The 27368-nt window shown below is 38.4% G+C and overlaps 1 protein-coding gene across 2 annotated transcripts in view; it reads right to left on the bottom strand.

The window, feature by feature from the left end:
• The window catches only part of SAMD12 (sterile alpha motif domain containing 12), a 503731-nt gene that overhangs the window by 201236 nt on the left and 275127 nt on the right, over positions 1–27368 (bottom strand). For both annotated transcript variants that reach the window (XM_062188075.1, XM_062188076.1), the window contains one exon: positions 20086–20226. In XM_062188075.1, the coding sequence (XP_062044059.1) occupies positions 20086–20226 (141 nt within the window). The remainder of the gene's footprint in view (positions 1–20085; positions 20227–27368) is intronic.

Below are 27368 nucleotides of genomic sequence, written 5' to 3'. Positions count from 1 at the left end.
CCCTCTTCCAGGCCAGCTCTCTGCTATGGCCCGGGAAGGCAGTGGAGGATGGCCCAATTGCTTGGGCCCTGTGCCCACATGGGAGACCAGGAGAAGCACCTGGCTCCTGGCTTTGGATCAGCACGATGTGCCGGCCGCAGCGGCCATTGGAGGGTGAACCAACGGCAAAAAGGAAGACATTTCTCTCTGTCTCTCTCTCTCTCACTATCCACTCTGCCTGTCAAAAAAAAAAAAAAAAAAAGCTGTTATATTCATCCCTGTATCCCTTACATGTAGAATATAGATATTGGTTTGCATATGGTATATTCTCAATACATTTTTGTGAACAAAATTGAATTAAATAAACTTAAATAATGACTGTACCTGATACTATAAAGGGATAAACAAAATATAAAGGGAATACTAATGGATGGAATACTTCAGATAAACACAGAAGACTTTATTCTTGGGTGAGCTCAAGACTACAACAATGGCTGTACCACTTTGGAGTCCATTCACATTGTAATCTTTGCTTCTGTTGCCTTCTGGAGTTGGAACCCAGAAACTGTGATGCAAGGAGAGGCTTGAACATCCACATCATTTAGAATTTTATGCCAAACAGTGAGAATTAGTGGCCCTAAATTAAAAGGCCACATAAAAATCAGATAATATAAAGCACTAGGGAGAGCAATGTTAAAACATATAGATGGTATATTTCTCTGCTTCTTCTTAGAAAAGCCAGAGACACTCAGTGAATCCCAGAAAATGGCTTTGATTTCTTCTTACCCATTCTACATGTTATTGTCCTAATACAACTGCCTTTCTAAAAATCCCATAGGACATTTGAAAGTCACAGAGATGAGATGGCAGGCTCTGGACTTATCTGAATAAAGACACTGGTGTCAGCTGTGCAAAACCCATGATGCATCTTTCTGTAATGCCGCATCAGTCACTTAAGATCCTTCAAATCTATAGTGAAACCACAAGGTCAAGGTGACGTATCAATGCAAAACCATGAATATCTTATATTGTCCAATAAGCAACAGAAAATATATTGCTTCATCCAAGACATTTAAATGCAAATGGGTCAACAAAGCAGAATTTTGAGGTTGGGAGTTCTGCAGAGGCAGACATGAAGCTATTATTGCTATGCAAAGAATGACATGAAACACCGAATTTTGCAGAGGCAATGACAATGATAATTCCTGATAAACAAGTCTAAATTAGAAAAATAACATGTGGAAAACTCTCCCATATGCTTGTTAGGAGAACTATCAAAAGCACTATAACAGACAGATACTTTTGTACCATGAAGAATGCAATAGAGAAGAAGCAGGAGTCAATTTCAAATAAAATATCTTAATGGATGAACTGGCCCACAATAGAGTCCCAGAAAGAAAATGTAATAGGAATGGATGGTAACTAGATTTATTTGTTATAATTCTAACCCCTTTTGATTAACTGATGTGTGATGTTAATAATCCCCCCAAAGAAGTCTGTGTTTAGTTATCCTAAATGTAAAGCTCATATTAAATTTCTCTGGTGGCTTAAAACATGATAAAAATGGGGCCAGCACTGTGGTACAACAGGTTAAAGCCCTGGCCTGCAATGCCAGCATCCCATATGGGTGCCAATTTGAGTTTCGGCTGCTCTACTTCCAATCCAGCTCCCTGCTAATGCACCTGGGAAAGCAGCAGAGGATGGCCTAAGTGCTTGGGTCCCTGAAGGAAGATTCTGGCTCCTGGCTTTGGCCTGGCCCAGCCCCAGTTTTTGAGGTCATTTGGGGAGTGAACCAGCTTGAGGATGTAGCAGTTTGAAGAGCTGTCATCTTGGAGAAAACTGAGAAGAACATGCAATTGGCAGATCATAGTCAAACAACACTAGATGAAAAAATAGTAATGAAAGACCCAAATCATAGAATAATCTTTATAAAATTCTGTGAGATGACTCACCCAACATGAGTTACTGAGCAATGAAATGGGCTGTCAGAGAAAGGGTGCACTTTACAGTCTCTTGATATTGTCACTCAGAACACTTAAGAATTGAAAATATTAGGAAAAACAACTCTAAGCAGGTGGGTGCCTTATCTGAGGGACCTTCAAAACATTCCTGAAAAATGCATGTTATGAAAAAAGTATGCAGAAGCCTCTAAGGCACCACTGAAAGCAGACAGTCCACTTAATATAGAGCCATAGTGTAACAAGAAAAAACACCACAGTGAAGAAACCAAATATCTCCAACATGCCAAACAACAAACTCAAAAACCAAGCTAACAAGAACAAGGAAGACACTATGACACCCCCAAATGAAAAAGACACCCCAATTCAAGATTATGAAGATGAGGAGATAGAAGAAATGCAAGAAGCAGATCTCAAAAAATTGATAAGAACATTAAGAAGTTCTCAAAAACAAATTCTTGAACTACAGAAATCCTTAATGGACAAGATAGAAAATCTCTCTCGTGAAAATGAAATATTAAGGAGGAATCAAAATGAAATGAAACAACTAGTGGAACAAGAAATGGTGACAGTGACGAGAAATCATAATGAAATGAAGAATTCAATAGATCAAATGACAAACACATTAGAGAGTCTTAAAAACAGAATGGGCGAAGCAGAAGAGAGAATATCAGACTTAGAAGACAGAGAACAGGAAAGGGAACAGGCAAACCAAAGAAAAGAAGAAGAAATCAGAAATCTAAAAAATACTGTCAGGAATCTACAGGATACTCTTAAAAAACCCAACATTTGGGTTCTAGGAGTACCTGAAGGCATGGAGAGAGAGAAAGGATTAGAAGGCCTTTTTAGTGAGATACTAGCAGAAAATTTCCCAGGTTTGGAGAAAGACAGAGACATCCTAATACAGGAAGCTCATAGAACCCCTAATAAACATGACCAAAAGAGATTCTCACCACGACACGTCATAATCAAACTCACTACAGTGAAACACAAAGAAAAGATCCTAAAATGTGCAAGAGAGAAACGCCAGATTACTCTCAGAGGATCTCCAATTAGACTCACAGCTGACTTCTCTTCAGAAACCCTACAAGCTAGGAGAGAATGGCGAGACATAGCCCAGGTGCTAAGAGAGAAAAACTGCCAGCCCAGAATATTATATCCTGCAAAGCTCTCATTTATGAATGAACGTGAAATAAAGACCTTTCACAGCAAACAGACATTGAAAGAATTTGTCGCCACTCGTCCAGCCCTGCAAAAGATGCTTAAAGATGTGTTACATACAGAAACACAGAAACACGGTCACCAATATGAAAGAAGGTAAAGGTAGGAAACCTCACACCAAAAGATCACAGGAATCTCAAACCATATATTAGAAAGTATCTTTGGCTAATGGCAGGGCAAAGTTACTCCTTCTCAATAGTCACATTGGATGTTAATGGCTTGAACTGTCCAGTTAAAAGACACCGATTGGCTGATTGGGTTAAGGAACAAAACCCATCCTTTTGCTGCTTACAAGAAACCCATCTATCCAACAATGATCCATACAGGCTGAGAGTGAAAGGCTGGAAAAAGATATACCACGCCAACAGAAATGAAAAGAGAGCGGGCGCAGCCATCTTAATATCAGACAACATAAACTTTACCACAAAAACTGTTAAGAAAGATAAAGAGGGGCACTATTTAATGATTAAGGGATCCATTCAACAGGAAGATATAACGATTATCAATGTATATGCACCTAATTACAGGGCACCAGCTTATTTAAAAGACTTGTTAAGTGACTTAAAGGGAGACTTAGACCCCAATACAATAGTACTGGGGGACTTCAATACTCCACTCTCAGAGATAGACAGATCAACAGGACAGAAGATCAACAAGGAGACAGTAGATTTAAATGACACTATAGCCCAAATGGATCTAACAGATATCTACAGAACATTTCATCCTACATCTAAGGACTTTACATTCTTCTCAGCAGTACATGGAACCCTCTCTAGGATTGACCACATACTAGGCCATAAAGCAAGTCTCAGCGAATTCAAAAGAATTAGAATCATACCATGCAGCTTCTCAGACCACAAAGGAATGAAATTGGAAATTGGCAACTCAGGAATCCCTAGAGCACGTGCAAACACATGGAGATTGAACAACATGCTCCTGAATGAACAATGGGTCATAGAAGAAATTAAAAGAGAAATCAAAAATTTTCTGGAAGTAAATGAGGATAACAGCACAACATACCAAAACCTATGGGATACAACAAAAGCAGTGTTAAGAGGAAAGTTTATATCAATAGGTGCCTACATCAAGAAATTGGAAAGGCACCAAATAGATGAGCTTTCAAGTCATCTCAGGATCTAGAAAATCTGCAGCAAACCAAACCCAAACCCAGTAGGAGAAGAAAATAATTAAAATCAGAGAAGAAATCAACAGGATTGAATCCAAAAAAAACATTACAAAAAATCAGCCAAACAAGGAGCTGGTTTTTTGAAAAAATAAACAAAATTGACACCCCATTGGCCCAACTAACTAAAAAAAGAAGAGAAAAGACCCAAATCAATAGGATCAGAGATGAAATGGGAAACGTAACAACAGACGCCACAGAAATAAAAAGAATCATCAGAAATTACTACAAGGACTTGTATGCCAGCAAACAGGGAAATCTATCAGAAATGGACAGATTCTTGGACACATACAACCTCCCTAATTGAGCCAGGAAGACATAGAAAACCTAAACAGACTCATAACTGACACAGAAATTGAAACAGTAATAAAGGCCCTCCCAACAAAGAAAAGCCCAGGGCCAGATGGATTCACTGCTGAGTTCTACCAGACATTTAGAGAAGAACTAACTCCAATTCTTCTCAAACTATTCAGAGCAATCGAAAAAGAGGGAATCCTCCCAAATTCTTTCTATGAAGCCACCATCACCTTAATTCCTAAGCCAGAAAGAGACGCAACATTGAAAGAGAATTACAGACCAATATCCCTGATGAACATAGATGCAAAAATACTCAATAAAATTCTGGCCAATAGAATGCAACAACACATCAGAAAGATGATCCACCCAGACCAAGTGGGATTCATCCCCGGTATGCAGGGATGGTTCAACATTCGCAAAACAATCAACGTGATACACTACATTAACAGACTGCAGAAGAAAAACCATATGATTCTCTCAATAGACGCAGAGAAAGCATTTGATAAAATACAACACCCTTTCATGATGAAAACTCTAAGCAAACTGGGTATGGAAGGAACATTCCTCAATGCAATCAAAGCAATATATGAAAAACCCACGGCCAACATCCTATTGAATGGGGAAAAGTTGGAAGCATTTCCACTGAAATCTGGTACCAGACAGGGATGCCCTCTCTCACCACTGCTATTCAATATAGTTCTGGAAGTTTTGGCCAGAGCTATTAGGCAAGAAAAAGAAATTAAAGGGATACAAATCGGGAAGGACGAACTCAAACTATCCCTCTTTGCAGATGATATGATTCTTTATTTAGGGGACCCAAAGAACTCTACTAAGAGACTGCTGGAACTCATCGAAGAGTTTGGCAAAGTAGCAGGATATAAAATCAATGCACAAAAATCAACAGCCTTTGTATACACAGGCAATGCCACGGCTGAGGAAGAACTTCTAAAATCAATCCCATTCACAATAGCTACAAAAACAATCAAATACCTTGGAATAAACTTAACCAAAGACGTTAAAGATCTCTACGATGAAAACTACAAAACCTTACAGAAAGAAATAGAAGAGGATACCAAAAAATGGAGAAATCTTCCATGCTCATGGATTGGAAGAATCAATATCATCAAAATGTCTATTCTCCCAAAAGCAATTTATACATTCAATGCAATACCCATCAAGATCCCGAAGACCTTCTTCTCAGATCTGGAAAAAATGATGCTGAAATTCATATGGAGACACAGAAGACCTCAAATAGCCAAAGCAATCCTGTACAACAAAAACAAAGCCGGAGGCATCACAATACCTGATTTTAGGACATACTACAGGGCAGTTGTTATCAAAACAGCATGGTACTGGTACAGAAACAGATGGATAGACCAATGGAACAGAATAGAAACACCAGAAATCAATCCAAACATCTACAGCCAACTTATATTTGACCAAAGATCCAAATCTAATCCCTGGAATAAGGACAGTCTATTCAATAAATGGTGCTGGGAAAATTGGATTTCCACGTGCAGAAACTTGAAGCAAGACCCATACCTATCACCTTACACAAAAATTCACTCAACATGGATTAAAGACTTAAATCTACGACCCGAAACCATCAAATTATTAGAGAGCATTGGAGAAACCCTGCAAGATATAGGCACAGGCAAAGACTTCCTGGAAAATACTCCAACAGCACAGGCAGTCAAAACCAAAATTAACATTTGGGATTGCATCAAATTGAGAAGTTTCTGTACTTCGAAAGAAACAGTCAGGAAAGTGAAGAGGCAACCAACAGAATGGGAAAAAATATTCACAAAATATACTACAGATAAAGGATTGATAACCAGAATCTACAAAGAAATCAAGAAAATCCACAACAACAAAACAAACAACCCACTTAAGAGATGGGCCAAGGACCTCAAGAGACATTTTTCGAAAGAGGAAATCCAAATGGCCAACAGACACATGAAAAAATGTTCAAGATCACTAGCAATCAGAGAAATGCAAATCAAAACCACAATGAGGTTCCATCTCACCCCGGTGAGAATGGCTCACATTCAGAAATCTACCAACAACAGATGCTGGAGAGGATGTGGGGAAAAAGGGACACTAACCCACTGTTGGTGGGAATGCAAACTGATAAAGCCACTATGGAAGTCAGTCTGGAGATTCCTCAGAAACCTGAACATAACCCTACCATACAACCCAGCCATCCCACTCCTTGGAATTTACCCAAAGGAAATTAATTTGGCAAATAAAAAAGCCATCTGCACATTAATGTTTATTGCAGCTCAATTCACAATAGCTAAGACCTGGAACCAACCCAAATGCCCATCAACAATAGACTGGATAAAGAAATTATGGGACATGTACTCCATAGAATACTATACAGCAGTAAGAAACAACGAAACCCAGTCATTTGCAACAAGATGGAGCAATCTGGAAAACATCATGCTGAGTGAATTAAGCCAGTCCCAAAGAGAAAAATATCATTTGTTTTCCCTGATCGGTGACAACTGAGCGCCAAAGGGAAACCTGTTAAGTGAAATGGACACTATAAGCAACAATGAACTGATCAGCTCCTGTCCTGACTTTAGATGTACAATGTAATACTTTATCCTTTTTAGTATTTGTTGTTGTTGTTGTTGTTCTAGTACTATTGGTTGAACTCAGTAATTAACACACAATTATTCTTAGGTGTTTAAATTTTAACTGAAAAGTGATCCCTGTTAAATCTAAGAGTGGAAAAAGAGAGGGAGGAGATGAACAATTCGGAACATGCTCAATCGGACTGGCCGCAAATGGTGGAGTTAGAAATGTGCCAGGGGATTCCAACACAATCCCATCAAGATGGCATGTACCAATGCCATCGCACTAGTCCAAGTGATCAATTTCAGCTCACAATTGATAGCTCTGATAGGTCTAAGAGTCAAAGAGATCACACAAACAAGACAAGTATCTGCTAATACTAACTGATAGAATCAAAAAGGGAGAGAAAGATCCAACATGGGAAGTGGGATACACAGCAGACTCATAGGATGGCAGATGTCCTAAACAACACTCTGGCCTCAGAATCAGCCCTCAAGGCATTCAGATCTGGCTGAAGAGCCCATGAGAGTATAGCAGGCATGGAAAGCCAAGATATCATGGAAAAAAAAAAAAAGACCTAAATGAATGATCTCTGTGAGTGAGATCCCAGTGGAAAGAACGGGGCCATCAAAGAAGGAGGTACCCTTCTCCGAAGGGAGGAGAGAACTTCCACTTTGACTATGACCCTATCAGAATAAGATCAAAGTCAGCGAACTCTAAAGGCTTCCATAGCCCTGGCAACTTATGACTAGAGCCTTGGGAGATTACTGACGCCATGAACAGGAGTGTCAAATTGTTAAATCAGCAACAGGAGTCACTGTGTACTTACACCCCATGTGGGATCTGTCCCTAATGTGTCGTCTAAAGCGAAGTGATGCTATAACTAGTACTGAAACAGTATTTTTATACTTTGCGTTTCTGTGTGGGCACAAACTGATGAGGTCTTTACTAATTATATACTGAAGTGATCTTCTGTATATAAAGAGAATTGGAAATGAAAAAAAAAACAACCTGGTGTTAAAATGGAAATGGCATAGAAAATTAATTAATTTGAAAAAAAAATTATGTAGGATCTCTGTCTTTAATGTGCTGTACATTGCTATTTAATGCTATAATTAGTAATCCAATGGTAGTTTTTTCACTTTATGTTGCTATATGGGCAAAATGTTGAAATCTTTACCTAATATATACTAAACTGATCTTCTGTATACAAAGAGAATTGAAAATGAATCTTTACATGAATGGAAGGGGAAAGGGAGCGGGAAAGGGGAGGGTTGCAGGCGGGAGGGAAGTTATGGGAGGGGGGAAGCCATTGTAACCCATGGGCTATACTTTGGAAATTTATATTCATTAAATAAAAGTTTAATAAAAAAAATCCCAAAAAAAAGTATGCAAAGATTTCAAAAGCATTGGCATGAAAATTACCTTATCTTTTAATTCTATTCCCCAGTGGACATTCTGAAGTACCCTCATGTATTTAAGAGTACTTCCTTAATGTGTGTATATTTAAGAACACTCACCATTGTCTTTACTACTTGAATCAATATAGAAAGAACATAAAGCAATAAAACAGATTCTAAAAAAATGAGGAAAAAAGAGGAAGAGATTCTTGATGTTGCTCATGAGACTGATGATCCAAATGACTTTGAATCTACTCTTAAATTATGAAATCACAAAAAATTCATATTGCATTCACTGCTTTGAGAAGATAAAGTAGAAAATGAGATAGAGTTAGAAAATGAATGAAAAGGGCAACAATTATATTTAAATTGGCAAAAACAAAGGATTCTCTTTCTGCTGGGCACTATACTAGGAGTACAAAACAAATTACAAGATGACTAAGGTTACTTGGAATATACAGGGGAGACAGAGTAATACTACCCTACTATGCCTTAATAGAGTCTCCCCTTTATGCTTCATGGTAGCTATTGGCTACTTGTTAAAACTTTTGTCCTTCAAGGACCATGTCATATAGTATACCAATGGCAAAACTTCCTTATTTACCTAGTCTCAGGTGAGGCTAAGTTCCAGTTCTGTACCATCATTATACAGCCACACATCTGTAAAATGGCATTCACCGCTCTTGCCTCATTGCTAGACAGAGCACTTAATTTTATCCCTTGTATCTGCCACTGGTTCTGGAGCTCACTAGATGAAAGAAAAAGTGGATACCATGTGATGAATACAATATTATCCGTATGAACAAAGTGTTTAGTAATACAGAGGCTGTGATGATAGGTTCTACCCAAGAGATGATGTAAGGCTTTTCAGAAGACACCCTATCTCATCAAGGCAAGGTCTTTTCATGAGTTTCATTACACCATCTTAATAATAATCTTATAAAATGGATCCTATCCCCATTTTTATAACTAATGAATCTTAATTTCTGACAATCGACTTGCTCAAAGTTAATACCTCTATGAAATACCTTAGAATGGCTTTCCATAGGATGCTAAGGAGTTGGATTTTATTCCGTAGGCGACTGGGAGTCATCAAATATCTTAATGATGGAAGTAATATCATCAGAAATATATATGAATTAACTCTGGTAATAGAAGTGGGAAGTTAATTGAAGGAGAACTGAAGGAGCAGGGCAGAGACTAGAGATCAAGTGATAACTAGTTGATTATCTTAATGGCCTGGGAAGGAGCTCAAAGGGATGAATTAACAGTGGCTCAGAGGATTTGGCCACTGATTACGTGAGTGGTGAGGAAAATGGAGTAATCAACAGGAGACTTGGAGCCATCTTTATTAGGTAATGGAGTGAGCAGTAGAGGGTGTTTATTTTGAGAAGAAAAATGGGGGAGGAACAAACTGGGAAGCTGAAAGGAAAGACAATAGAATTAAATTTGGACATTTTAAATTTGAGATGTCAGGGGAATATTTGGGCTCATTCATACCATTTAGGGGAATTAAAATAGGGATCTGAGACTTCAGAGAGGTCGAAGATATAAAAGAGAGTTGCTGTGAAGTAGGGCATGGCTAAAGCAATGAAGTCAATGAGATTTTACAGACAGCATGCAAAATAAGAACCAAGAGGCCCCATCCCCTGGAGGAATCAGTACTTGAGAAGTGGTCGAAGAAGGAAGTTTGCCACCAGCCTGAGGAAGTGCCATGAGAAAGAGGAGAGCCAAGAGGTCATCCGAAAACAGGTGAGCCCCAGGAAGCACAAGCTCAGCATCATCCAATTATAAGGTGGAAATGTGAGAATGACAAGAACTGTTATGTGAACATCACATTTGTAGCACTAGTGCCACAGCTAATACAAAACCTGGCAGAGTCTCAGGATTCAAATAGTGTAATTTCAGAGACACCAGAAAACAGGCCATCAGACACACTTCGTAAATGTACAGAAAGGGAATCTGACCAGCTGATGTTTTCTTTGCTAAGAGCAGGAAGAGAGACAAAAGAAGAGTTTCTCCATGACAAATGGGAGAGCTATATCCTACTGCCTGGCACGTAGATGCTGAGAAAATTTTATCAAGTAAATGAGTTAACATCAAACATGTTTGACCTGAACATATTTATTTATTTATTTATTTTATCTTTTGACAGGCAGAGTTAGACAGTGAGAGAGAGAGAGACAGAGAGAAAAGTCTTCCTTTTTCCATTGGTTCACCCCCCCCAAGTGGCCGCTACGGTCGGCATGTTGCAGCCGGCGCACTGCGCCGATCCGAAGCCAGGACCTGACACATTTTGAAAGAAATTCAGGAAACGTCTTAAAATGGTAGTGACTCCAAGAGGTGCTAGGTAGTATTTTTACGGAGACACATTGGTATTTCAGAAAACCTTGCAATATTTTGTACATATTAATGCTAGTCTACAACCCTGTTATCCTGCTTTTATTGTCTTAATAAAACTGACCTAGACATTTCTGATGAGGTAAAAAATGTATTTATTCACTTCTAGATACTGATCCAATGGAATGGAAAGCAAAAACTTACATGTGAACACTGACAGTAGCTTTATGAGTATTTGACAAAACTGCAGACAACCCAAATGTCCTTCTAATAGGGGAAGAGCTAAACAAATAATGGTTATATATCCGATGGAATAGACAGCAAAGAAAGTAAATGGACTGGTGACACATACCACAGCTTTGACAAGTCTTAATGCATTTCAGTAAGTGAAAGAAGCCAGATCCCACAATTCCATTTATATGACATTCTGCAAAAGGCAAAACCAAGATATGGCAAACATCAGTGTTTACCAAAGGACAATTGTAATTTGAGGAACTGATAGCAAAGTGGCACCTGGGGGTAATTTTTTGCAATGATGGAAATTTTTTTAACTTCTATTTAATACATTTAAATTTCCAAAGTACAACTTTTGAATTATAGTGGCTTTTCCCCCCATAACCTCCCTCCCATCAACAACCATCCCATCTCCCACTCCCTCTCCCATCCCATTCACATCAAGATTCATTTTTAATTATCTTTATACACAGAAGAAGATCAATTTAGTATACACTAAGTAAGGATTTCAACAGTTTGCACCCACACAGAAACACAAAGTATAAAGTACTATTTGAGTACTAGTTATGCCGTTGATTCACATAGTACAACACATTAAGGACAGAGATCCAACATGAGGAGTAAGTGCACAGTGACTCCTGATGTTGATTTAACAATTGACACTCTTATCGATGACGTCAGTAAGTACTCGAGGCTCTTGTCATGAGCTGCCAAGGCTATGGAAGCCTCTTGAGTTTGCCAACTTGGATCGTATTTAGACAAGGCCATAGTCAAAGTGGAAGTTCTCTCCTCCCTTCAGAGAAAGGTACCTCCTTCTTTGATGGCTCATTCTTTCCACTGGGATCTCACAGAGATCTTTCATTTAGGTCTTTTTTTTTTCTTTTTTCTGCCACAGCGTCTTGGCTTTCCATGCCTGAAATACTCTCATGGGCTCTTCAGTGAGATCCGAATGCCTTAAGGGCTGATTCTGAGGCCAGAGTGCTGTTTAGGACATCTGCCATTCTATGAGTCTGTTGTGTATGCTGCTTCCCATGTTGGATTGTTCTCTCCTTTTTAATTCTATCAGTTAGTATTAACAGACACTAGACTTGTTTATGTGATCCCTTTGACTCTTAATAATGATGGATCTTTTATGTCTTGATCATGGTGGTAGTTACAGAACTGTGTTTGTTATCAATTGTAGAACTGTACACTAAAATGGCAAAGTTTTACTGCAGTTAAATTATAATAATAATAAGAAAAAGAATACTGGCATGGGAATTAGGAGAACTGGGATCTAGTTTCAGTTATGGTAGCAATTAGCTGTGTAACGATGGACAATCCTCTAATCTTCCTTGTGTTTTGTTGCTCAGATGTGTAAAATAAAATTGAAAAATTTCTCTGATTTTCTGTTCTACAATACTTCCTTCTTTAAGCAAGGTGGTGGGCCAGATGGCCTATTTCAGTTCAGATGGACTGCTTCAGTAGCTGAAGTATCATTGCAAGGTGACTGGACTAAAATACCCATTCAGTACACACAGTACTGAAAAGTATTCCTGGATTAGAAAGTAGTGTTACTAATTTTTGTCATTCCAGAAAATGGGGCTTTGAGAAAGTCCATCTGGTCATACAATTCTCAACTAAAATTTGACACATATATTTGGACAATGTAGAAAAATCCCTTCAGGGAACACTAATGTTTAATGAGCCAAAACTAGCCTTGGTAAATAATCATGCTGTTCTTTTTCCATTTTGTAGGCACGAATTAGAAAGGCATTTAAAGATGGCAGTGTTTATTGCTATCATCTGCCTTATCTTCCAGTTGTGACATTGCTTTCTACTGCCTGAATTTATCCAACCCTCATAGCTGCTGGTAGTTTTTTGAACTATTCATTTATTTGTAGTCAAAAAGGTCATTGAAAGGGATACCCCAAGAGTAGCTTCCTACTGTAGGGTCCCTGGAGTTGAGGGAAACATTTACAGCACAAAGGGAAAATACTAAGAATAAAAATAGCAATCTTAATGATGACATCAAAAGCATATTTTTGAATTTGTAAAGCAGGGGTCTGCAAACTACAATCCAGAAATATTTTTTATTGTGTTAAAAACCACAACTTTAATTGTACCATCTTAGCCGTTTTTAACTGTACAATTCAGTAATGTTGAGTATATTCAGGTTGTTGTGCAACAATAGTTCTCCATAACTTTTCATGCTGCAAAACAGAAACCCTGTACTCATAAACATTAATTCCTTCTCCCCTAGCCCTTAGAATCTACCTTTTACTTTCTGTTTCTATGATTTGACTACTTCAGATACATCATGCAACATAATGCTCTTGAGGTTCATTCATGTTGCAGCATGAGATAAGATGAATAATATTCCACTGCATGGCTATACAATGTTTTTAAAATCAGATTTGGACATTTGGATTGCTTCTACCTCTTGGCTATTATGACTAATGCTGAAATAAACATTGGTCTACAAACATTTCTTTAAATCCTGCTGAGTACTTTCAAACATACACCCAGAAGTAGGACTGCCAGATGACATAGTAATACTATTAATAATTTTTAACCAACCCCCGTGTTGCTTTCCATATTGGCCTCACAATATTATACTCCTGTTAATAAGGGTTCCAATTTCTCTACATTCTTGCTAATATTTGTCATTTCTCTTCTTTTGATAGTGGTCATTCTAATGGCTCTGGGGTGATTTCTCAGTGTGGCCTTCATTTGCATTTCCTAGTGAGTAGAGATGTTGAACATCTTTTCATAAGCTTCTTGACCTCTGTGTATCTTCTTTGGATAATTATCTATTCAGTCCTTAATTATTAAAATTTATTGTTGTTGTTGAGCTGTAGAAGTTCCTTATACATGCTGGATACTAATCCCTGTCAGATACATAATTTTAAAATATTTTCTTTTATCCCATAGACGGTCTCTTCACCATGTTTCTTATTTCCTTTTATAAGTAACAGCAATTACTTTTGTAAATAAAGTTTTAGTGCAACATGGCTATGCCTGATTCATTTAAGTAAATGTGTTTGCATGGTAGGGTAGTTGCAACATTTACTATATAGCTCACAAAGACTAAAATACTTGCTATCTTACCCTTTACAAAAAATGTTTGCTAATCCCTGGCATAGTTTATATGCCATAAGCTATAAATTCTCATTAAATTATCACCATGGCATGGGAATTACCAGAGCAGAACAGTGAAGTGTAGTGGGTCAGCACTTGCTATGAAGTCAGACAGGCCTGTGCTATGCTTTTACTAGTGGTCTGACTTTGAGTGTGTTCCTTAAGTTCTTTGTCTTCACTTTTTCCCATAGGTAAGATGAGGCTTACAAACAGTACTAGCCATTGTAGGGAAGATTTCAGCAGTTGATGTGATAGTAGTGCACATTGTATCTACAATAAACATTTAATACTCACTAGCTAAATGAAAAACAGTCAACAATCAGTGTCACTGGGGGAGATTTTCTCCTAGAAATAATACTCAATATTAAAAAGCTGAGGATATGCTCATATCCTTGATTATGGATTAGTTTGAAGTATTTCAACATAACTTGCACTACCTTTTCTCCCTTCTCTCATGAGTCTAGCAGGAAGAATTAGATATAATAATTTTTCTGGCACCATAGTGTTTCCCAAGAAAAAAATAGAGGTTCCTTGACCTGGCTAACTTTCTAACAGGAACATACAATCAAAACTTTCAGATTGACATCCTGCCTACTCCACAGACAGGAATCAGAAGATCAAACAGCTACACACAGGAGAGAACCATCATAAAGGCACCAAAGAGAGACATGGAAGCAAGGCCAGACACTGATAAGGTAACTTGTAAGTGTCAGGTTGTTAGGGGCCATTGTGCATCAGGGAAAGCAGAGGCCAGGATTTCAGCTGAAGGACAATTTGGGATGCAGACGATGAGCTATGCTGGGAATTTTTGTCATGGTTCATCAATAGTACTTATAAATTGGTATCTTTCCTATGCATCCACCATACTAAACCTTGTAAATATCTTACAGTGTTTGTCTTTTAGTCAGCAACTAGAAGGAGCAGAGCAAGAAAAAGGAGGGGCAAAGAATTCATTTTCTTTGTGTTCAGGTAACTCACAGCACCTAGAAGGTGCTCTCCTGGTCCATTTGTGATTATCTTGGCCACAGTCACAGGGTCCCTGGCCAACTGGTGAAGAATCAAAAGCTTAAGATAAGCTTTAAAACAGCAGTTTGAAAGTTGGAAAAGGGGCCTTAATTACCTACTATGTCATTTCCCCTAGAAGCAATGCTTAGTGAACTTTCAGGTGTGGCTACCTAATTTGGAGGTCTGATTACAAACTAATGTACCTACTGTTGTGTGTGTGCACGTGCATGTCTGTATTTAACTTTCACATCCAAAAGTGTGATGCTTCCTTTAGAGAAAAACCTTTAGGGCACACTCATCTGTTTCACTTTGGAATCGATTACCAAGTTTGTGGCAGGTTGTTCCGCAAGTTCTCGGTGGGGCAAGATGTCACCCTTTGAGGACAGAGTTTCTTTTTACACACAGCAGCCAAACATTCAGCTGTAGATCTTTACATAACTTGAATAATCAAGCATGGTAAAACATGGTGAGTCAAAAGTAAAGCCTAGATAAAACAAAGGACCCTACTAAAAACACAGAGAGGATCTAACTACACTTTGTTTTTTAAAGAAGATAGATAAAGGACCAGGAAAAAAAAACTCATACATGAAAAGGTGGTCAACATTAGTCATCAGGAAGATGCAAATCAAAGCCACAAAGACACAGACATTCCTTCACACATACTAGAATGCCTGAATGACACTAGTCTGTGCTGGGGAGAATGTAGAGAAGTTGAAATTCTCATATTCTGCTGGTGGGGATGCAAGATGGTGAAGTGACTTTGGCTTTGGTTAAACACTGAGCTCCCATGTGAGCCAGCAATTCCATTCCTACATGAAAACAACTGCTAATGCAAAAATTTGCACATAGATGTTCAAAGAAGTATTAGCAATAATAGCCATAATTCAGAAAGTATCCAAAGTTCCATCAACTGATAGAGAGATAAAATATGGGCTATTCATATAGTGGAGTATTATTTAGGCATAAAAAGTTAAACACAGACACATGCTTACATCATGAGTGAACATTATCTAAGTGACAGCAGCCAGTCGCAAAGACTAAATACTGCAGGATTCCATAGGAAATGGCCAAACTAGGCAAACAAACAGAAAGGAGATGAACTCTGTGGTTGGGGTGTTGGGAAGAAATGGGGAGTGATTGTTAATGTGTGCATGGGGTTTCTTCTTGTGCTCTTTATTATGTTTTCAACTGAATATGTTGACAGTTGTACAGCTTTGCAATGATTAAGCTAAAAATCACTGAATTGTACATTTTAAGTGGGTAAATTATATGTTATGTGAATTACATCTGGATAAATAAAGATGTTAGAAAAGTAAGCCCTGCTATAAATTGTATGAGGTTAAGTATATAGCTTCTACCACTGCTAACAATACTTAGTGTCATTATACTGAGAGATTTTTATATGTTTGCTCCTTTAATTCTTAGAACACTGCTACTGGTTGAGCAGAATTACTGATCCTTATTTCAGAGATAAAGAAATTGGAGCGGAGAGAATGAGTAATTTTACAGAAGCAGCCCAGGAGTAAGTTGGGACCAGGATTTGAAGTTCAGGCCCATGATAATTTGGTGCTAAAATTTACTCTCCCGTCTTTATGGCTTGTTTAAAAGATTCATTACTTTAATTAGCTAATATACTCAAACACTTCAAAATAAAAATTGACATAAAAAGCATACACCCAAGGACCCGTATTTTGAAACTGACTCCAAAGATAGGTAGGAAACTCACAGGAGAAGTTCAATTTGGAAATAAATCCCTTTCATAGAGAATGGACTACTTTGAAGATGATAGCCTTCTTTCAACTGTGTAAGATAGTGAAAATATTTGTTAAATAACAAAGCAATGGTCTGAATGTCACGTCTACTTGCAAATCATCTGGTGCAATCCTCATCTCCAAAGTGGTGGTACGAGGAGGTGGCCTTTAGTACAAAACTAGGTCATGAAGGCTGAGTCCTCAGGAATGGAGCTAGTGCCCTTATGAAAGAGATTCTGGAGAGATCCCTCTCTCCTACCACACGAGGGCACAATGAAATGAATATTCAGTAAGAATGCCCACGAGAAAATGGTTTCTTACCAGACACTGAATCTGCAGGTGCCTTGGTTTGGGACTTCTTAGGCTCCAGAAATGTGAAAAACAAGTTTTTGCTGTTCATAAACTATTCAGTTTGTTGTATTTTGTTATAACAGCACAAATGGTCTAGATAATCAATAAAAAAAATTTATACTTATACCAAAGGGACTTATACCAAAGGGACAACCCTCCATGGGCCATGGAAAGATGTTAAATTTCTGTATACTGGAAATGTGAATCACACTCTTCAAAGGGGAAGCCCAGAGCTTTTTCAAAAGTTGCATAACATTCTGAAATCTCCTTTTGTACTTGCTCAGAACACTGTTTACGCTAATATTTGAGGAGACGAAGAATCACATATTCAATACTGAATCACAAATGGTGAATTTCCTTATGCTATCTATGTTAAACAAATCGATTCACTTGAGTAGGATCGAATTCCAATTCTTGTGATAGCAAACCTAGACTCAAAATATTTTAGGACTACCCCAGTTGTCTTTAGAAAATCTATTATTTGTCATAAAAAACTAGTCAATTTTGTTTCCTTTATAAAAAAAAACCATAAGTTCAATAAGTTACAGAATTTCTGAAGGATCTATGACCAAAATGAATACGAATATTAATATATAAAGGACAAAAACTAAAAGTTAAAATGAGTGCAGACAAAATATCCAAGAGCTATAGAACAGTGATGTCTTCTAATGGGGATGAGATGAAAGAATTCAAAACACACAGCTTTTCAAAGCTAAAGAAAGTGACAACAACTGAAATGAAAAGGCTGAACTTAGCATTACCTTCCCAGAACACAAACATATATTTATCTTAATAGACTTAGCTACTATCTCAGGAAAAATCTTATATATTATGCATCTAGGGCAATGAAAGCTGTAGAGAATGATTTTGTAGAGCAAACACACTGTAGGCTGACAATAGCAGAAACAAAGAGTCAAAGGCACAGGCAGTGAGTTTAGGTCTCATTCTGTGTATTGTCACAGTAGGAAAACAAAAGACCTGAAGGCACATCATAGACTACACAGAACCCAGCAGAACTACAGTTGTGGTTGAAGCTTTAAAAATGTGCATATGTGTATTTTCTGATTTTAATCATAACATGGATTGGAAAATAGAGGAAAATACTTAAAATCACCCCACATCTCACCACCCAGATCGAACTATTATCAAAATACTGGCAAATTTACTTTTAGCCCTCTTTCTGTGTACATATATGAATATACATTTTTCAAAAAATTAGGATTAAGCCATAAATAAAATTTTATACATTGTTTCCCCCCCCACTTTGTATTCCCTCTTGAGTAATTTCCTATGTTATAATATGTTCTTTGAAGATTTAATTTTAGTAACTACATTATGTTGTATCTTATGAATTTAAGCAAAATTTGATTCTTTCCATCTTACCAAACTCTAGATTATTTTTAATTTTTGCATTTTACAAATACACCGAGATGGACTTTCATATAGCTACTTATACCTTAAATGAATATTAAAAGTATATCAGTATGTCACATGGAAATTTAAATCACTCAGTGTACCAGTACCTGTAAATTCACCAAAGGAAGTCTCCAAGGATAATATTCAAGTAATGCATATCAAATAAACAACACTATTTTCATATCACTCACAGCCTATATTTATCCATCTGGAGCAATCATCTTACAGATAGTACAATATTTCCTCTAGCTAAATGGACTATTACTGGGTTAATCTAAATGCAATAACACGAAACTTGGCTGACCCAGATTTCTCCAATATCAGTATGCATGCAATTACAATATTTTGCAGATTGGAAAATACCCAAGGCTCTCAAAAACACATATTTTATCATCCTTTCATTTAAAATGATACATAGTACATAAAAAAAAAGACAATGGAGGTTGACAGCAACTAAATCTTAGGTAGGTACTCATATTCAAGTATAACTTAAGGTTTTCTTCACATTCTAGCTTTACTTTGTCACTGCCACAGCTATAAAAATTGTAACTGTTCTCATCATATTGAAGTTAATGATTCTTGTAAATGATTATGTATCCTTAATAGTCCAGTTTTAAGTTCTCTATATTTAATTTTTAAAAATTATTTAATTTTAAATAGGGTGAATATAGTTCTTTCAATCTCTAAAGTATATTTTTATAAATACATTTATGTATAGATACACACATTTAAAATATTTTTCTTCCATTAGCCAGTGAAAAGTAAAGTCAAACAAAACACATAACACAAAAAACCCCACTTGTATCACTGGTCATTTTACTATGGAATCATTCAAATTCCAAGGTGCCCCTCAGAAATGGTAGCTGGATGAAGATAATTAGAGCTGCACTGTACAGCTGTGTAGACTGCACACTTTAAAATCTAGGGAGTGTAACTGTCCCCTGAACTATGAGACTGGTACTCTCTGGGGTTAAACAGTGCACAGTTTATACAGCTGGATGTGATGCCTTCTAAGCTAGCTCAGGCAATGCTGTTTGCTCATCTACCACTTATTTGTACATCCTATTCTGCAGTGAGCTATGAAAAAGAAAAACTGGGGGAGGCACGTGATCTTCATAGTTTCTTTTTTTAAATGAAAGAAATTCTGCAAAGAAATAACAACAACTCTCTGTGGCTCCTCTCCATCATGGTGTCAAGATTTTCTTTTTCCCTTCACCTTCCCTTCCACCCACCAGGAAGCAACAGGGTACCTTGTGTGAGTAACTGCAGGTTTCTGACTTCTTCTCGCACCTTCAGCTGGAGCACCTGCTGTAAGATGTGTTGCCGGAGGTTCTCCTGGCCAATCCCCATTCGCTCAAGCTTTTTGTCAGTGAGTCTCAGCAAGGCTCTCCCTGTAGGTTAAAGAAAAACAATTTGTTTAGGAAGGAATTCTGTCTTCCTCTTAGGTAACTCTGTCATAACAGAAGTTTCTGTCTAAACATGGATTCGAGAATAGAGGGCCCTCCATTATCCTTGCTGATGGGAATGGATAATCTAGACGAAGAAAACCTACATCTGTAAAAGAAAATCCCAATTTTAATTAAATACAGATTCTCAATTGACCCATACATTGGGTACATAAAATTGCAAAATTTTAACCTGAATACTCAGGTTAAGGAATGCAGGTTTCTAAGGTGACAATACTGCTCACTGGGGATGGGTTTGCGGGAGCCCGAGTCTCCGCAGTGTGTCTGGAGAAGTGAATGCTCCATAGGTATACAGCACCCCCTGTGACTTAAGCCAAGATACAATGATACTTCAGTGGAGCATGCACTGGAAGCCTAGTTTTATTTTGCAGGCATCCAACTCTCCTGCTGGAACCCTGGTGTCGGGTGAGAGTTTTGCTTATGGCTGGTGGGAGCTATGACTTGACCTCAATTAGTGGCAAAGGGAAAGGGTTCTGGCAGGGCTGCGGGTGAGAGGAGTGAGACGAGCCAGGGCATCTCAAGAGAGAAAACACAAGGTGCCTTGGAGTGTGAGTGTCTACGTTGTTCAGACACCCTGGGCTCTGGTTAGCACAGCGTGGCCTCCTTTTAATCCTTAGCTTTCCCTAGAGGTCTAAATGTTTCCTACTGTGATTTCTAACAAGTTCTCAAATTTTGCTATTGTGATTTCTATCAAGTTCTCAAATTTTCCACCACTCTGTGCTTGTCCTGAAATTAAACATATTTCTACTTTGAGGGTTTCACAATAAATAAAGGGGATGACCATTAAATGCCCATAGTATCACCTTCTACTTTCTCCTTACATCCCTCCTTAGGACATCTGAAGACCTTTGGTAAGTCTATAGGCACATTATCATTTACTCTTCAGAAACTAAATGCTCTGCATCATCGAAAAAGAAATTCAACAACCAGAAGGTGGGGTTCATGGAGATGTTCATCAAAGGAACCGAAAGCCTAGGAGGCCAGTGAATAAAGAGATAAGTGAATGGAGAGAGCCAATTAGGACCATATCTATGTGGTTTACTCTTCTTATTTCCTCCTCTTCTTTGCTTGTTAAGTTTATCAGATAAGTTAGGTTATATGCTTCAGTGACACCCCCAAAATATCAGTTGCTCATTTGCTTCCAAAGTATTTTGCATGTTGACAGCAAATCTCCCCCATCATGAACACTGCTGGAAGCCAACATGAACATGAGGAAGTGCTAGAAGATCTCATATCGTCAAGGAAATGCTCAGCCTGAGTCATTTATGAATTAATGACAGGATCTAATCATATGTTCTTTCCCACCCACAAAAGGACAATGAACAGAGTTCCAATATGTGCCCAGAAGTGGCAGAGAGAGTTAGAAATATTTGAAGGGAAGCAGTGAGAAGAACTGTACTAATATAGATTGTGGTCCTGGATCAGTGTCTGCTAAAAATGGGAGTTCAGTAATGGGTGAATGTTTGTGGTGGTGGTGGTGGGCAATGGGCTGAAGCTTCAATAGAATGTATATCAGGAAGAGCAATCCTAGGTAGCCATTGTTCAGACTTGGCAAAACCAGGAAGATCATAGTGGTTAGGAGAAAGAAAAATATAAAAGCAGACTCAGGTAATTCCTTTGCCTTCTGAGGTAGGTGGAATAATAGCCCAGTGAAGATGTTCGTGTTCTCATCTCTAAAACTTGTGAATTGGGGCTGGCATTGTGGCATGGTGTGGTGAGAAAGGCCGCCACCTGTGTCGCCAGCATCCCATGTGGGCGTTGGTTCATGTTTTGGCTGCACGACTTCCAATCCGGCTCCCAGCTAATGGCCTGGGAAAAGCAGCAGGGGATGGCCTAAGTGCCTGGGCCCCTGCTACTGGCTCTTGGCTCCTTGCTTTGGCCTGAACTATTGCTGGCTGTTGAGGACATCTGGGAGTTAACCAGCAGATAGAAGATCGATCTCTCTCTCTCTCTCTCTCTCTCTCTCTCTCTCTGTAACCCTTTCAAATAATTAAATAAATCCTTAAAAGAAATAAACCCTACATACCCCCCTGATTGGCAAAAGTTTAAAAGACTGACAAGTCTAAGATATCAAAATTAAAGAAAAAAAAAACCTATAAATTTGCAAACTTACATGACAAAAAGGACTTTGCAAAGGTGATTAAGGCAGGGATCTTAAGATGGGAGAGTACCCTGTACCATCCAAGTCGGTCTAAAATCTAATTACCTTAATCCTTATCAGTGAAAGAGGGAGATAGGATAGCCTGAGGGAAAATGAGAACCAGAAGATGTAACAATGGAAGTAGAAGTTAGAGCAATGTAGCCAAGAGCCAAGGAGTTCACATGGTCTGAAGAAGCTGGAAAAGAGGGTAAAGATTTCTCCTCCAAGCCCTACAGGAATGCAGCTCTACCAACACATTGATTTTTGCCTCATAGCACACATTTTAGACTTTTGACTGTCATGACTGTCACAAATGTAAAATAATAAATTTATGTTGTTCTAACCCACTAAGTCTGTGATAATTTGTTGCAGCAGCAATTGGATTTGTAAATGGAAATAGCATGTTTTCAGGAGGCCAACAGATGGCCTTAGATTTCCATTTCCTTCCCAGTTTTTGGGTAGTGGCTTACTGAAAAGTAGAGAGCAGAGGAGAGCTCAGAACAGTGAGACTAACTTTCAGGCTTCCCAGCCAGTTGCTGCCTTCCAGTGTTTTGTTCATCATCAGATCTTAGTCCTGAAGCTGCATTGAGAAAACAAAGAACTGGACTTGGGTATCACTTATGTGGATAATCAGTTTCCCAATAGCAGACATCTAGATTTTTAAACACGTCATAAACTTTGAAATTTGCATAAACCCTCCCTGAAGTACAGATGATCTAAATCCTTGCCAACACTAAAATGTCGATCACTCTTCCTTCTTTCTGTTCCCAATTATTTGTGCTCTGGTTTCACAAGCTGTGGCATTCCATAGTGAGAGTTACTGAGGCATTGGAAAAACACATGGTAGCTTTAGTTTTGAGAAGTTGCCTGGTCTGAAGAGGACATATTGTTTACAACTTGGAGTGCTGGTTTTATTCCAGTGCACAATGCTCAAATTTTGTTTGATGCCTCCATGAAAACCTCTGATCTCAGCCTTTCTCCATAAATGCATCTGGTTGGTCAAAGATTGGACACCTAAGCCCTACCAGAATTTATCTCTGTTCAGGTGGGTTAATTCCATCAGGTTTGAATACACAGTTATAAAACTCTATCAGTTGTAGTCTGTGCATTCTGATTTTATGTTACAAACATTGTGCCTGGGAACATTTTACATATTACATGCCCAGCATGTTCAAGTGGCTTAATCCTAATCATGTGAATATGGGTGCTGTTCATGCTATCATTATTTCCATTTCTTAAAAAGGGAGAATTTAGAAATTAAAGATTATTTAGAACATAATGCTTTCCTAGTTTTTCACATGATGCCTGATTTCAGTTGTGCTTTATTTTCCTTGGTAGGAAAATAAAAGGTTTAGACTTTAGGAAGCCAGATGAATGGTAAAGTTCACAGAAGAATTTCCTGATAAAACTTCTAAAAGAGACCATGATATGTATACCAAGGACTTTATGAACAAATCTAATTCACTATCTTGCTTGCATAGTTTCTACAGTGTTTCCTGTGTCTGTGACCTTGGAAAATTTTTATAGTAAGTAGATAATTTCCAGGAGCAAATGTCACATCCACCTCCTATCCCACCACTTCTTGCTGACCACAGAAATAAATGAATGTCTAACAAAATGTAGTGTTCCTTTTGGTGCTGGTATCAGGAAAGTGATAAGTCATCAATCATTAATCTTTTTTTGTAGTTTAACTTTTGTTACCATAAAAATTCCATTGTTAATATATGCTCAATATTTGCTTGTTGAACTATGTCCCTGTCACTTGGTTACCCTCCCTGAGTATTGTGCACAGTAAGGCAGATAGGGTCACTCTTGGAACTTTTGGATTGAGAAGGTAGGCAGGTAAAGATAAATGTGAAGAGGTGTGTGATGAATGCAGAGGAGAATCACATACTGGAACTCAGAACTGGGGGACCTAACCTAGTCTGGGCATTGGGAAACTTTTATTCAGTAAAGACATTTAAGCTGAAACTTAAGGAGTAAGACAAAATTATTATGTACTATAGAGGGAACTGGAAGAGAGGAACTGGTAGTCATCAATCATGGAGGAAGGGTGGAGAAGTGGGGGTGCTGATGACTTGATTTGATGAGCTGACACTGCATTCATTCACTGAAATATTGGACTATGGCCTACAAATAAATTAAATATTGGACTATAGCACTAAATAAAGAGGTCAAACATTTTAAAAAACAAATTTTTTAGAAAACTTTTATTTAATAAATATAAATTTTGAAGGTACAGATTTGGATGATAGCAGTTTTTTCCCCTATAACCACCCTCCCATCCACTAACCACCCTGTCTCCTACTCCCTGTCCCATCCCATTCTTCATTAAGATTCATTTTTACTTATCTTTATATACAGATCAACTTAGTATATACTAAGTAAAGATTTCAACAGATTGCACCCACACAGAAACACAAAGTATAAAGTACTATTTGAGTAACAGTTTTACCATTAATTCAGATAGTACAGCACATTAAGGACAGAGATCCAACATGGGGAGTAAGTGCACAGCGACTCCTGATGTTGATTTAACAATTGACACTCTTATTGATGACATCAGTGAGCATTTGAGGCTCTTGTCATGAGCTGCCAAGACTATGGAAGCCTCTTGAGTTCGCCAACTCTGATCGTATTTAGGCAAGGCTATAGTCAAAGTGGAAGTTCTCTCCTCCCTTCAGAGAAAGGTACCTCCTTCTTTGATGGCCCATTCTTTCTGCTGGGATCTCACTCACAGAGATCATTTTTTGTCACAGTGTCTTGGCTTTCCATGCCTGAGAAACTCCCATGGACTTTTTAGCCAGATCCACATGCCTTAAGGGCTGATTCTGAGGCCAGAGTGCTATTGTCATTCTATGAGTCTGCTGTGTATCTCACTTTCCATGTTGGATTGTTCTCTCATTTTTAATTCTATCAAATATTATTAGCAGACACTGATCTTATTTATGTGATCCCTTTGACACTTAATCCTATCTTTAGGTGATCAGTTTAAGTTCATAATTGATCATAAAGATAGGATTAAAAAACAAATTTTAAAAAGCCCTAGATAAATCAAATAGTTTTCAAGAGTCCAGTAACCAAGTATATTGAAAGGGAAGCTGCCATCAAAGCAGACAACTGGGGGCATTCTCAGGGCTTTAATATTCCTGCCTCTTTTCAAAAGGGTGCCTTGGTCATACGATCCTGCAATCACCAGCCTACACAGAGAGGGATCAAGGAGTGAAAAATCAACTCAGTTTCAAAAAAGCAGCACCAACTGTTTTAGGACGCACTCAAACTGGTTATAAATGGTATTTAGGTGAGCCAGGCTGCTAGGTCCTTCACAGACTCATAGACTCTTGGGGTTAGGAGAAGTGTAAAATCCTTCACATTGACCAAATTTCTTGACTTTAATTTTGTTTTTTTCAAGTATGTATTGAACCTGCCAGTATTCTGGGTGCTGGGGATATGGAGGGGAGTAGTGTCTTCTGTCTTTAAGGAGCTGATTATTTAGCATAAGGAAGGTGATATACAATTACTTTAGAATCTGGATCTAGATATGGATCTGGAGATATTGACATGATGTCAAGTGGTCATAAATATTCCCAAGAGAAAGCTGGATATGTGGGGGAAGATGAGGCCATTATTGGAAAAATGGAGCTTATCACAATTTGGGTAGGTAAGAAAGGTCTCTTTGGAGGAGATACATTGGAGCCAGAGAGAAGGATGAGGATACAGAAGCATCAAAGCAATTAGAGGAACAGCAGGAGGGTGTTGTGTTGCTAGGCAGAGCATGCAAGGTGAGAGAGTGGTAATAAATGGGGTCTGACAGAAGGCAGGGGCCAGGTCATATAGGACCTTGGCAGCCTTGGAGGGAATTCTGGATTTCAATCTGAATATGCATGACTTTGAGCAAGGAAAACTTGGGCATGACATCAGGTGTTAACATATCCCTATGGTTATTAAGTGGAGAATGGATTGGGAGCAGGGGAAGAAGTACAGGAGCAAGGAGAGGCAATAAACTTCCATTGTAATCTTAATAGGAAGTGATGATGGCTCCAGATGGGGTGGGAGGCGGAGGGGGAAGAAGTGGTAAGAAGTAGAATAATTCTGGATATATTTTTAACGACTTTACAATGCATAGATGTGGGATATAAAGGAAAGGCAGACACATCACAGATGACTCAGGTTTTCAAACTGATCCACTGATGGCTGCTGGTACCATTTCTGGGCAGGAGATTGAGTCACTGCTCTAAGAGGATGTGCTGGATGGTGGAACTCATGGTGGTGATCCTGCAGTGTTTCTTTTTGAGAGTATATGGATCTAGAGAAGTAACGAAAATCATAGAATTTTTTTTAAAAGGGGAATGGTTAAACTACTTCTTCCTTTTAATGCTTTCATTACTTCTAGACTCCTCAAATTCCAAAGCTCTGAATTGAGAAATGGTGAAGTGAGCAGAGGCATACATTGGTGGAATTTAGAGAAATAGGGAAGATTTTGTAAGACCACCTCCTCTCCCTGCCCCCCACAGACTTATTGACCCAGGAATTGCCTCCTGTGCTGAAAATATTTCCCAGGACAACCTGCAGTTTGGGGCGGGGTAATAGTTAGTGAGGGTGTTCACCCAGCAGCATTGATCTGATGCTATGGTAGTAACAGAGATTTGCTGCCCTCCAAAGCTTGAGTATATACACAAAACCATTGCTATGTGGCTGGCTAGAATGACATCTCACAAGAGTCAATGTGATGGTAAATTTTATGGTCAGCTGGACTGGGCCACAAGGTGCCTATGTACTTAATCAAACATTATTCAAGGTGATTCTGTGAGGGTGTTTTTTGGGTGGGATTAACATTAATAGATTGCCTTTCCTCATGGCCAGAAACCATGGCAGTTTCTGGCCTTTGTGTTTGGACGTTGGCTCTGCAGATTGTTGGACTTGCCAG

This window comes from Lepus europaeus, chromosome 4 (assembly GCF_033115175.1).
Source record: "Lepus europaeus isolate LE1 chromosome 4, mLepTim1.pri, whole genome shotgun sequence".
In the NCBI taxonomy this organism is placed as follows: Eukaryota; Metazoa; Chordata; class Mammalia; order Lagomorpha; family Leporidae; genus Lepus; species Lepus europaeus.
Note: the sequence above shows the minus strand (reverse complement) of the source record. Positions and strands in the feature narration are given on the sequence as shown.